Raw genomic sequence first — 13,414 nt, 5'->3', positions numbered from 1 at the left:
ATTTGGTGGACAGAGTGCCTGAAGAACTATGGATGGAGGCTCGTAACATTATACAGGAGGCAGCAACAAAAACCATCCCAATGAAAAGGAAATGCAAGAAAGCAAAGTGGCTGTCCAACGAGGCCTTACAAATAGCGGGGGGAAAAGCTAGCAAAATGCGAGGAAAATAGTGAAAGATACAGGAAATGGAATGCAGATTTCCAAAAAAATAGCAAGGAGAGACAAGAAGGCCTTCTTAAACGAGCAATGCAAAGAAATAGAGGAAAACAATACAATGGGAAGAACCAGAGATCTGTTCAAGAAAATTGGAGACATGAAAGGAACATTTCGTACAAAGATTACCATAATAAAGGACAAAAGTAGTAAGGACCTAACAGAAGCAGAAGACATCAAGAAGAGGTGGCAAGAATACACAGAGGAATTATACCAGAAAGATATGGATGTCTCGTACACCCCAGGTAGTGTGGTTGCTGACCTTGAGCCAGACATCCTGGAGAGTGAAGTCAAATGGGCCTTAGAAAGCACTGCTAATAACAAGGCCAGTGGAAGTGATGATATTCAAGCTGATCATGGCCATTGGGCCCATCACCTCCTGGCAAATAGAAGGGGAAGAAATGGAGGCAGTGAGAGATTTTACTTTCTTGGGCTCCATGATCACTGCAGATGATGACAGCAGTCATGAAATTAAAAGACGCCTGCTTCTTGGGAGAAAAGCAATGACAAACCTAGACAGCATCCTAAAAAGCAGAGACATCACCTTGCCAACAAAGGTCCGTATAGTTAAAGCTATGGTTTTCCCAGTAGTGATGTATGGAAGTGAGAGCTGGACCATAAAGAAGGCTGATCGCCGAAGATTGATGCTTTTGAATTATGGTGCTGGAGGAGACTCTTGAGAGTCCCATGGACTGCAAGAAGATCAAACCTCTCCATTCTTAAGGAAATCAGTCCTGAGTGCTCACTGGAAGGACAGATCGTGAAGCTGAGGCTCCAGTACTTTGGCCACCTCACGAGAAGAGAAGACTCCCTGGAAAAGACCCTGATGTTGGGAAAGATGGAGGGCACAAGGAGAAGGGGACGACAGAGGACGAGATGGTTGGACAGTGTTCTCGAAGCTAGCAGCATGAGTTTGACCAAACTGCGGGAGGCAGTGGAAGACAGGAGTGCCTGGTGTGCTCCGGTCCATGGGGTCACGAAGAGTCAGACACGACTAAACAACAACAATCAGATATGCAACTTGGATGCCCAACTGTTGGATATGTTGGTGCACCTGAGTGTTACTCAAAATGTTTATTCTACAGTGGCCTGCTAAATATTTTTTTAGGCTGCAATCCGATGCCTACTTACCTAAGCAGCATGCTGCACTGAATGTAATATGACTTACTTCTGAGCAGACATGTCCAGTACTGCATTCTAAGGATGGTAATTTTAAGTATAAAAAGAGAGAAAAGACAACTAGGTTGTATTTTTGTTACGATTTTATATATTTCTTCTGAGATATCATTTCTATAACTAGTAGCTGACCACTTCAATGGAACTAAGTGTATTCTGCCAATGAAGTCAATTAGAACTTTGCCTGTTACATAGTTTTAACTATGTATGCAAGTTTGGACCAATTATTGGGAAAGTGGCTTATGAATGATATTAATAAATAAATATCTGAGCAGGTAAGATTTCAACTTCCAAGCACTTGGTAGCATCATTCACCTTTAAAATGTGTATACCTTAGCTAATGAAGCTTGATTTGGCTTACCTGTAAAACAGTATTCAGCTCAGTTAAATAATTCAGAAACAAACAACAGATCTGCTGCGCCTAGGGTCTTAAAAACACACCTAAAATATTATGATTGTCCTAAGTACAATTCTAAAAACCAGTTCGCTTAAGTCCCTGACAAGAGCAAGGCTCAGGGTCACATGTGCCCCATACTACTGGTATGTCATACATATGTATGGCTCTACAAATGTACACTCCATGCAGCTTGTAGTATTCTATGTATGGGGGGGGGGGAGCACAGATAGGATCAATCCTCACTCTCAAGTCTTCATGTCAATCAGGATCAAGTAACTAAGTAAAAAACAGCACTGACTTTTTCTTTAAACCTAGACTGCAGAAACTTAAAACACACATCCCTTTCCATCAGATGTTTTCATGCCAAAGGCAAACTGGGGGTCAAGGAACAATTTTTAAAAGGTGTGACACATGCTTTAATACGTAGTATGAGCATTGGAGAGAGTTTACAGCCACTAACATCATCCTAAACAACCAAAATGTGGAATGGCAAGAATGCTCTGCAATTTGGTAATAGCATAAACTATGAGTTAGCTATAGGTGTTAACTGTGTGGCATATATAAATTAACAGGAATGTTTTCCACTTTGCTTAAAAAGAAAGGGACATTTTCAAATATAGTATGGAAGCCACGAAGAAGAATGAATTAGGCTGTAATTTTATACTCCCCTACCTGCAAGTAAGCCTCACCAAGGGCCTAAGTAGATGTGTATTGGATTGCACTGTTAAGAGTGCCTATTCATGCATTAGGCCATGAAAGTAAAGCCTTGTTTGAATTCTGTATTTTTTTTAAAAAAAAACAATTACATTCAAATAAATTGATTCAAAACAAATCTAGAAATAGGTGGCCCATTGAAGTTTAGTTGGCTTACTGAATATTGCATATTGTATCAAATTAAAACAAAAACAAAAACCACCACACACCTCATGTGCTTCATTAATCCTGTTGAAGTACTAGATACTAGGTTAATGTTTTATAAACTTGGACTTGGTAGAAATGTAATCTCAACTTTGTATAGAAATAATGCTTTACTTTCTAATATAGTTTTAGAAAACCTCTACAGCCTGAACCTATGCATATTTACAGCAAGGTCAGTTCCACATATTTCAATGGGACTTGCTCCTGAGTAAGTGTGAATAAGATTTCAGCCCTACTTATACCTTTAAATCCTATTGTTTCCCTTCCAAATTTTGCATGCAATATAGAAAGCTGTTTCCATTTGAATAGCTTGCTTGGAAGGCATGCTGTGTTTTGATTCTGCTTGTTTTATTTTATGAAACAGTAGGCCTTTCTGAATATGCCTTGCATGAGAAAGTGTAATCCATCAGCAGTTACTACAGATACATGAATCCTCTTCACTCTCCCTGCTGATGACTTGTACTTATCACAACTGGCTCAGATAGTCCCCAATTCTTTATTCACTCAAGAAAAGCTAAGATGAAGGAGTTAGATTTTAGTTATTTTCTGAACTGGGTAACCTCCATAATGACACTCAATTCCTTGTGTATCTTAGCTATGCTTACTACTTGAAGATGACCCTGTAGGTGAAGCTGTTTCAGAGGTACACTAGAACTTTCTTTGCACAAGTGTGTGCTTGGGGCTGATAAGACAAACAATGTGTGCAACACAGCCGTCATGCATAGGCTGCATTTTTAATAATTGAAAATGTACTTCTAGAATCAGTATTCAGTAAAAAGCTTTTGATAAAGCCTGTGGGTGCTGCACAGAAATGCAAATAAAGCTTGCACAAGAGCTTCTTTTACTACAAAAACTTGGCGAATAACTTTTTTTAAAAAAATGACAGGACATGTTTTCATTCCCTTTTTCAATATCATTGGTGGATCAGGACTTTTGAGTTGTTACAGGGAGAAATATGGATGGCACTCCATGGTTGCCAGCAGTTGATATTGCACACCCTGTGGCAGAAAGTGCTGGAAAAAATAACCGTATTAAGAGCTAGGGCATGTTGGCCATTAGTTGGACCTTTTTGCGGGAAGATGTGAATACTGCTACATTAACTGCTAAATAAGGCAAATGGAGAAACTTTTAAAAAAAAAGATATTTTCTTCTATTTATAAATTATTTGTTTTTGAACGTTTGCAGAATTTTTTCTAAGATTGGGATAAGCTATATTTATGTTGGATACATATCAAATTCAATTGTATTAACATATTTCTCTCCATTTACCTGTCTGCTCAGAGATTTAAAATCCCTAGTTTGCTTTTAGATTTTTTTTGAAGGTGAATTTCTTTCCAGCACTGAAAATGAATTTGTACACTAATATTTTTCAAATGCACATCATGTGCTATTTGCATGAAAAAAACTTTTTAATTCAAATCAGAATTTGTGAACTTTTTGTGGACAGTAATGACATTAGCTATAGGTTTTTTTTTAAGCTCACAATTATGTGACTGCCTGGTAACTTGTACATGTTGGAAGAAAATAAAATTAGTGTAAGCAAAGTTCTCCATCCATTAGAGCAAGGCAAAAACTTGCTTTCTCTCACTCCAGCTTTTGTAATAAGCATCATGATGATGTCACCAGAAGGCCACATTTACTTTCACATAGAAAGATCAGACACATGTCTAACATGGCAACTTTTAGGAACACAAAGTACAATATAAGACTGTTTTCCACCTCAAGCCACACAGAGTTCTAGCAATTCACAAAATCAACATCAGTGCTACAGAGAAACCAGTGGGGCCAAAGAAAAGTAGTTATATTTTTTATATTGTGTGTCGTATTTTCCTCAAAATTAGCTCCTCAGGTTTCTCATCCAAGATTCATATTAAAAGAAATTCTCTGTTATTTTCTCCCTTCTGATGATATATGAAATTTCAGCTTCTACCACTTTAGGATATATATTTCCCATGCTTGTTTCCAAAGGGATATATAATTTATGACCGGATTTCCTACCAGGACAGCCTCTGATTTTGTTTGCTTGCTTTAATGCAGACACAGCTGTTCCTCAAGCACAGCCATTTTCGCATGCAAATGAGACAGTTGGATGCCAACCTACTTAGACCTCAATGTAAAAAAATACTAGTTGTGTGTACAAAAAAAGCAGCATGGATACTATCCACTAGTCTCATGACCCTCTGCACAACTCCAGTGAGCCCTCTCATTAGCTCCTGCTGTACAGGCTGCAAGCTTAGCTGCCAAATGAACAAATGCAGCAGAACTAAAACACTATAAATATCTAGCAAGCATTTCAGCAACATAAGAGAACTGGACAGTTTTGTTCTTTAAAAAGTGCTGCACTCTCCTTTGCGATGGATGTTAAGAAATACCTCAAAACTGATTAGAAGCTTAAAACCCAAAACGTCTGTTTGAAGAAAGCAGAATATGCTGGCAGTTAAATATCTGCAGGGCAACTGAGAATCCAGTACGATTAATGATTGTGCCACCAATTCTGCCACACAAACTTAGTGCAGCTACGGTTTCTCACTATGAAGCCACAACACAAACCTTTACAGATTAAAGCACACATGAATACATTACTTTCGAGCTCTTTCTCCCTTCACTTGTACCTTAGACTCTGACTAGGAAATGTAAATTTTCTTAGCAAGGAATCTGCATGCATATGGTATTGTAAAAATAAACAGGCATGCCTACCAAACTGGAAGAAAAACTTGCTGAAATAAAACACAGTCTCTTTTATAAAGATGTATTTGTCAAAAGTTATCACATTTGTGTTTTAAACTGCTTATTTGAGCCCAACTCACCAGAAGCTTCTCCTGTGCAAGACTTAGTGAAAATAACTGGAACTGCTTCGCTGCCTGGCTGTGCTTTCATTCAATTCAATAGGGCTTGCATAGTGAGGAGGTTTCTAGTGGACGGCCCCCTACCGCCACATCTGATCATGTTCAGACAAAGGGGAAGGAACTGAAAGCTTTTCCAACACATGCTTCATCACAATGGAAGTGTATCCAATAACTTATATCCAGACCTTAAAAAAAATCAACTTGTTTTTACAATGAAAAAGTGGGTGGGTGGGGGGAGATACATTTCTGTCATTGGGGGAAGTATGCTATAACCACCACCATATTTACTGAAAATGTTCTGGAGTTAAATCAGTCAAATACTTAGAAGATAGACCTGTTCATTCATATAACTATTTATATGACATACTAAGGGCTAAAGGAAAAACGGAGTGAATTTGCAGGTCTTTAGTTAAACTTTCTTTTTTGAGGCACCCCCTTTCTCACAGCAATTAGCATGGTATTCAGATTGTATATATTGACAAAATGTTATCTACCTCTGAAAGCATTGCGCCATTCAACAGTACTACTATTAAATTTATATACCACAGTTTAAATTACACCCATTTCATGAATGGTAAAATGCTAAAACTCAAGTGTCTAACTGCCAAAATACAGCCTTACTGGAATGAGTACAATTTACAAATACAATAATTACAATTTAAAACATTAACAATATTACATCTAGAAGTAAATACTGTAGGACTGGTCAACATGGCATTTTCTGAGGGAAAATGTTGAAAGTTGCTGACACTTCCAACAGAAATGTCCCAAGTACAGGATTTAGTTTTTCCTCAAACAGCGTATAAAACCCGTTCACCCACAGCAGTCCTCAGCTATATGGATTTTCCACATACTTGCATAAACTTCTGTTAGTTATCTGCCAGGTATTTTCCTGAAAGGAAAGTGATAAAAGGTATGTTAAAATAAAAGTTTCATAACATTAATAAAGCTCGTATTTATTTTTATAAACATGGCAATTTACAATAAGCCACTGTTCATGGCTTACCAGGTCTGAGCAGCATGCTTTTCCACACCAACCAATCACTCCCACCTTGCTTCTCCCCTGGAGTGCCTGGGACCAACAAGTCATGAAGACTTGGCTTGTTGCAGCCAAGCCCAGTGGATTGTTTCTCTCTAACAAATGAAAGCATGACTTGCTGATAATTATTTATTAGGGCAAAACAAGCCACAACCCCAAGTTCAGACCTATTGATAAGCCAAGTCTTCACCACTTACTGTTCAGTCCCAATAAGCCATTAACCATAGCTTGTCGTTACATGCACATTGGCCTATCAATTAAATTACTTAAGTGAAGGTGCGGCCTAGGTGGTTGATGACATTATCATGAAATGTGGACTTTCAAGTCTGTCCCTCTACTGCAGTTGAAACAAATCTAGATTCTTGACTTCGCCTAATAATACAAATTATTCAAATCTTTCACCTGGCAATAGTCTTCAAGTTACTGTTTACAGGAAGGTTGTTCTAATAACAACCTGAGAAACATACTGAATGATTGCTAAATCAAGCTTGCATGTTCTTTTCCTTTTCAGAAAGTTTGTGAATTACGGTACTTCTTTAGGTCCAGGTGCCTGAGACCGGTTGAGATCTCTCAGTGGGGCACAAGAAGGGGAAGAGATCAAACAACTTTTCATATCTTATTCATATTGGAGCTATTCCTTAGACAAGGCACAGGAAATCCAAACATGCGTGTTGCATCCCCATAGGACACTAGTGGCCAGGGTGGTGGGGAGGAGCTGCCCTCCCAACACCAGAGTCACTGCAGTTGACCTGGGCAGGTCTACACAGATGCCCTGGCAAAGCCAATCCGGCACCCACAGTGGTGCATCTGTGCCATCCCAACCTCACCACTGCTCTGCTCTGCTCTGCCCCACCCCTCTCTAAGTAAACTGCAGTGATGCTGCTGTTGGGAGGGCAGCTTCATGACTCCACCCCATCACCCCATCTGCGCCATAACTTCTTATCAAGACCTGTGGCTCTTGAGGCATGAGATCCCAAAGGAATTCTCCATGGTGGTAAAAAGGAAGAAGTGGTACCATATGTATGCATGCACCCATGTGTGCTCACAGCTCAATAGAGTTTGAGCAACACATCAGGCAACAGCTTGGTTTTATAGGATGAAACTGAAAAGATGCGGCCAGCATCCCATCCCCAAATCCTTAATTACAATGGGAAGCATGCATCTTTTAACAGATGGCATGATGGGATATAGGCACCCAGACTAAATAACCCTGGACACTGACCTTTCCAGACCTAACCACCCAGCTCCTCATTTTGCTGATACACCCCTACCCCCAACTTAGAAGAAGAAAATTTAAGGCGCCTCTATAGAAACAAACAAACAAAAAATTTACCTGCTGCAAACCTCTTTTTAATAAGTGAAAAACGATACCCGGCTCCAACAAGTTCAATATCGCAACTGGACAGAGTGGTCCCTTCGCTGGTGAATTGCACAACCAGGGGGGAAGGTTTGCTTGGTCCCTCGGATAACTGGAATCGTGCCAGCAAAGAGCCCACACCTTTAAGGTAGAAAATACATCAAGTATGTTACAAAAATGTAACATAGTGAGAAAACCTATGCACATGTAGGAGACTCACTGGCAGGGGGATAAGCTTTCATTTTGCTAATTGTTAAAGTCAGATCACACCACTTCCCCTTCTTCCTCCTAAGCAACTGGTGTTTCTAAACAGCAATCCTATCCAAACTTACCTGGGAATAAGTAAACATCATTGAACATAGTGGAATTCCTAGGAGCCAACTCCTAGGGGCCAAGGTCCCTTTAACCACCCCCCCAATAAAATATTTGAGGGGGCTGCCCACCTCCCAGTTGATGGACACTGGCATTCAAATACTGTGTGTGCACAGCATCTTGTGACTGATTATGCTTACCTGCCCACCTCATATTTTATTCAAATTGGCTCCCCTGGTGGAACTTATTTCTGAGATAACATGCATAATCACACTGCACATACCAGTCTCACCAGTTTATTCGTATGCTTATTGTTTATAATAATTTTGTAACCAAACCAGTTCGCAGCAATAATGAAACAGTACATATAAAAAAAATTCAAAATAAATTCATAAACGTAATACGTAAATAGCAATGACATTTCAGTAATTAACTCACCCCAGTAACATGTTAAAATAAGTGCGCAGCCCAGGAACTCTTGATTTTATTGAATTGTATTCAGTTTCATGTTAAAACTATCCCTGGCTGCACTGTTCAATGAGTTTCCTCACTCCACACAGTGAGAGAGGAGTGAGAAGACAGCTATACATGACGACGCAATAAGTGGGGCAAATGTTAGTATGAGTAGAGGGAGAAAACGTAAGGCCAAAGAGGCTGATTTTTCAGAAGAGCATGTAAGCTTGCCTTATTACCTCCATTCTCTGATTTTTGTGAAATATCAGGAATCCTCCACAATATCTTTTGCTGTTCAGCATTCCTAAAAACAAAAGAAAGCTTGTTGATATGAGTTTTGGAATGACAGGAAACGTAGCAAGGAAATTAAGCACTGCAGGAAGCAGGCAATCTGAAATTAGCATCATCAGGCATAGAACGTCAGTACAGAACAGTCAAAACAAAATAAAAAAATTCCTTCCAGTAGCACCTTAAAGACCAACTAAGTTAGTTCTTGGTATGAGCTTTCGTATGCATGCACACTTCTTCAAATAATAATAATAATAATATCTTTATTGTCATTGCCCCCTCTCGGGGACAACGAAATTACTTGGCTGCTCCATCCACCCAGGTAGGGCACTCCACTCAAAATCAGAACAACTATAAAAACACTAATTAAAACAATATAATATAATACAGCAAGGAAGATTAGATGACTTTCAAAGTCCAGGTTTCCCATTCAGGGCCGAGATCGCTCTGGAGAAGAAGCTGTTCTTGAGACGGCTCGTTCTTGTCATCATCGTCCTGTATCTCCGTCCCGACGGCAGGAGCTCGAAGAGACAGTGACCAGGATGCGATGGATCTTTTACTATGTCCAGTGCCTTCCTATGGCACCTTGTGGCATAAATCTGCTCTAAGGTGGAGAGTGGGCAGCCAACAACGCTCTCTGCTGCCTTCACAACTCTGCATAACGCCATCCTGTCCTGGGTAGTACAGCTTCCGTACCACACACATAAGCCATAAGTGAGCACGCTCTCAATGGCACAGTGATAGAAGGCAAGCAGCAGTTTCTGCGGAAGATGGTTTTTCCTTAGGATTCTCAAAAAGTACAGTCTCTGCTGCGCCTTCTTCACAAGCCCCCTTGTGTTGACACTCCAGGACAGATCCTCTTGTAATTCAATACCCAAAAATCTGAACGTTCAGATACTGTGTATCTGAAGAAGTGTGCATGCACACGAAAGCTCATACCAAGAACTAACTTAGTTGGTCTTTAAGGTGCTACTGGAAGGAATTTTTTTATTTTGTTTTGACTATGGCAGACCAACACGGCTACCTATCTGTAACTAGTACAGAACAGTGTAGTTCAGGAACCATTCCAGTTTATTGTTACAGTGCTGAACAGGAAGTTCCCATAACTATTTGCCTTGTGTAAAGCTAGCAACCCCACTACCTCGGGGCAGCCAACTTGGTGCCCATTATACACTGTTGTACTACAGTTTCCCATCAGCCCCAGCCACCATGGCCAAGCAAAGCTCAGGGATGATGCAGTCCAACAGCATCTGAAGGGCACCCGTGTTTGTTTGATTTTTGGCCAGAGCTTTCCCTGAGAAAACCTGCTGTTTAAAGCTGAATCGGAGCAAACTTCCGTTCGGGTTTTGTGCAGATTGATGTTTGCTCCAATTGAGCTTTACAGAACAGGTTTTCTCAGGGAAAGTTCTGGAACAAAAAAAAAAAAAAGGGGGGGTGCTTGGACACAGAGCTTTAAATCTCAGACCATGCCTGGAAAGAGCAGAGGAAAGGTAAGTGTGGATAAGCTGTCGCATTAAGTTTCTCTCTTTCTCATTTGCATACAAATATTCTAAATGCTACAGAGTTATTCATACAGGACTGTGCAAAAGTTTTAATCACATAATGACAAGGGCTGATCAAAAACAGTTTCAGGTTGTCCAAATGGAACAACCTCCAGCCATTAAGAACAATGCATCTCTGGAGTGAGCACTGGGAAGGATCAAAGACCAGTTTAGGTTCATACCAAATAGCAGGTGGAAGTACAGCTTGAAGTTTTGTCACTCCTCCATCTATGGGAACAAGGAACTGCACATTGTTTAAAGCTACTGGTGTAGTCATTGCCTCTAGATTATATTTGTAGTCAATGCGTAGATCGGTGCTTGTAGGCTCACACCGCCAGTTCACTGCAAGGTTCAATGGAGTAGACTGAATACCCTGGGCTGATACCTTATAAGAAAGAGAAAGGGTAGATTTCATAGGCAAAGTGTAGTAATAAACTTTCAGATTAAAAGGGTTTTTTTGGCCTGGAATATACTTTGCATTGTTTTTACTTTTCCTTTAGCACAATTCAGCATGTCCATTCATAAAAAGTTTTTTTTTTTGGGGGGGGGATACTGAAATCAGCAATGACTAACAAAAATGAACTATATTTATCTAGCCCTTATGCACATTGAACATTTCACCAGATTTTATGCTGTAAAAGGTATTACCTGATATTTAAGCATATCCACATTATAATACGTTGCTTGTGGTTTCTGTTCAGATACTTTCTTTAAATGCGTCATCAAATTTGGCATGTTTACCCAGAATTCCTTTGCGTTGGCATCAGCTTGTGTACTGTCACTGCATCCATTTAGGGAAAAAAGAGAGAAAATGTTAATTTTGTAAATGGAAAACTTTTGTCAACAAGTAATAACACGAAGAGCAGGGTTGGGGAACCTGTGGCTCAGCTAGGTGTTGGATTACAACTCCCAAGCCCCAACCCAACCATAATGTCCAGTGATCAGGGATGAAATACCACACGTCCTTCTGATGTGTGTTATATTTGTAGCATGTTCACTGTGTTAAGAAATGACGTCAAATTGTAATGTTCTTACTGGGGCAAAATTTGAGTGCAAAGAATGAGAGACAGAGACTGATTCAGAGTCTTCAGCAGCACTGGCTGCTAGCAAACATAGCTGAATGATCAGATGATTCACAGTGAAAAGCTGAAGAATGGCAAGCAGGTTTCTAGCTATACTGTTAACAGTCCCATTTTCTTCTAGGAGTGCCGAATTTGGCACTGCCAAAAACTGGAAAGCGAAATAGTCATCTATTATAGCTGCTTCAGAATGACCCATGCTCGAGCTGATGGTGATCAACATGAACATTTTGTGTTTGCTTTCTGACAACAGCTTGACAAATGAGCATGCTGCTCATCTGTAAAATCACTATACAACAATAAAAGAAAGCATTGTGAGAGTTGCCGTTTCATCAACAGAGTATAAACTCCACAGGTACTTTTGTATGTTTTTGACATACAAAAATATACTGAAAGGTTTTAGATATTTATAAATTAAGAATGCTATTGATCTCATTTATTATCTATGAAAAGTTTCTTGTGCGAAAGTTACAAAAGCAACTTCTTCCTATAAATCTATAAGAGTTAAAATAGAAAGATATTTACCAGCAAAGCAGTTGGGGGTTTGGCAAGACGTGTTCTAACCTGTTGTAATTTGTTACACGGAATGTTAGAACAGCAGGGGCGGGATTATTGGCAAAATGTCTAGTAATTCCTGCAGGAAACGACAGCACCATCTCTCCAGTAATCTTCACTATGCATCTTTAATATCAAAAGAAACATAGAGAAAGAGAACAATTCATTCAGGTACATTTCCCTATACTTGGAGGAAAGAAAACGTTTTATTTGATTTTTTTGTTGCATACAAAAATGTGTAGGCACCGAAAAAACAGGTAAGTAATAGAGAAAAAGAAAAGTAAGAGAGTTGTGAAATGAAATAAAAACAGCAAACCAATATACCAGACTACAGTCATACTTCACTGAAGATCAGATGATATTTGAATACCCCAACCACGCTGAAGATTGAGAAGCTGGAGCATTTGGTTTTTTCTCTTGACACAGTAATATCAGCATTCCCTAATTTATGAAAGCATTCAACAGAACTCTGATTGCATCATGCTAGGGTCCCCTTTTTGCAAAATAACTGATCCCTGTGTCCTCTCCCCACTCAGTACAGTGGTACCTCTGGTTACGTAATTAATTCGTTCCGGAGGTCCGTTCTTAACCTGAAACTGTTCTTAACCTGAAGACCACTTTAGCTAATGGGGCCTCCTGCTGCCGCCGCGCTGCCACCACACAATTTCTGTTCTCATCCTGAAGCAAAGTTCCTAACCCGAGGTACTATTTCTGGGTTAGCAGAGTCTGTAACCTGAAGCGTATGTAACCTGAAGTGCATGTAACCCGAGGTACAACTGTACTTATTTACTGAATTATTTGTCAGCTGCCAAAGAATATTTTCTCCAACTTTGTTGCTGGTTTTACATCACCAGTCCCTAACATGCGGCCCACCTACAGGCAAATAAGGGGATGTTCACACCAGCAGCTTAAAATTCAGTGAGGTTGTTTCCCACTGCTGCATTTGAAACCACATTTGCACAGTGCTGTTCATACCAGAGAGGGGGATTCAGCCAAGGAGTGCAGCCTTTTTTGTTTCCCTGCCTTCTCAAACATACACACCATTCTTAAAGTACTAAGTGAATGCAGCTGGACTGAAGTTCAATTGAGAGCGGGAAATGCATCAAACAACAGTATTTGTCAAGAAGCTACAGCATCAATATGGGTTGTGGCTAAGGTCAGGTTCTGAATTTGGCTTCGGGGGGGGGGGGAACTAGCAGTGGGAGTACACAGGATGCAGAGTAAGCAGTAAAGGTGAACA

The 13,414-nt window shown here is 39.9% G+C and overlaps 1 protein-coding gene across 16 annotated transcripts in view; it reads right to left on the bottom strand.

Moving 5' to 3' along the window:
- The window catches only part of SGIP1 (SH3GL interacting endocytic adaptor 1), a 148,360-nt gene that overhangs the window by 6,118 nt on the left and 128,828 nt on the right, over positions 1–13,414 (bottom strand). For 15 of the 16 annotated variants that reach the window (XM_081867166.1, XM_081867168.1, XM_081867167.1 and 12 more), the window contains 6 exons: positions 12,145–12,300; positions 11,189–11,321; positions 10,723–10,925; positions 8,951–9,015; positions 7,923–8,087; positions 2,582–6,442 (listed from right to left, as the gene is read on the bottom strand). In XM_081867166.1, the coding sequence (XP_081723292.1) occupies positions 6,420–6,442; positions 7,923–8,087; positions 8,951–9,015; positions 10,723–10,925; positions 11,189–11,321; positions 12,145–12,300 (745 nt within the window). In that variant the 3' untranslated portion in view covers positions 2,582–6,419. Of the gene's footprint in view, positions 1–2,581; positions 6,443–7,922; positions 8,088–8,950; positions 9,016–10,722; positions 10,926–11,188; positions 11,322–12,144; positions 12,301–13,414 lie in introns of those variants that run through there. The other variant, XM_081867162.1, reaches the window with a different exon arrangement.

The sequence above is a fragment of the Podarcis erhardii genome, assembly GCF_964252035.2.
Source record: "Podarcis erhardii genome assembly, chromosome: 6".
In the NCBI taxonomy this organism is placed as follows: domain Eukaryota; kingdom Metazoa; phylum Chordata; class Lepidosauria; order Squamata; family Lacertidae; genus Podarcis; species Podarcis erhardii.
This window is presented reverse-complemented; position numbering and strand designations above follow the sequence as displayed.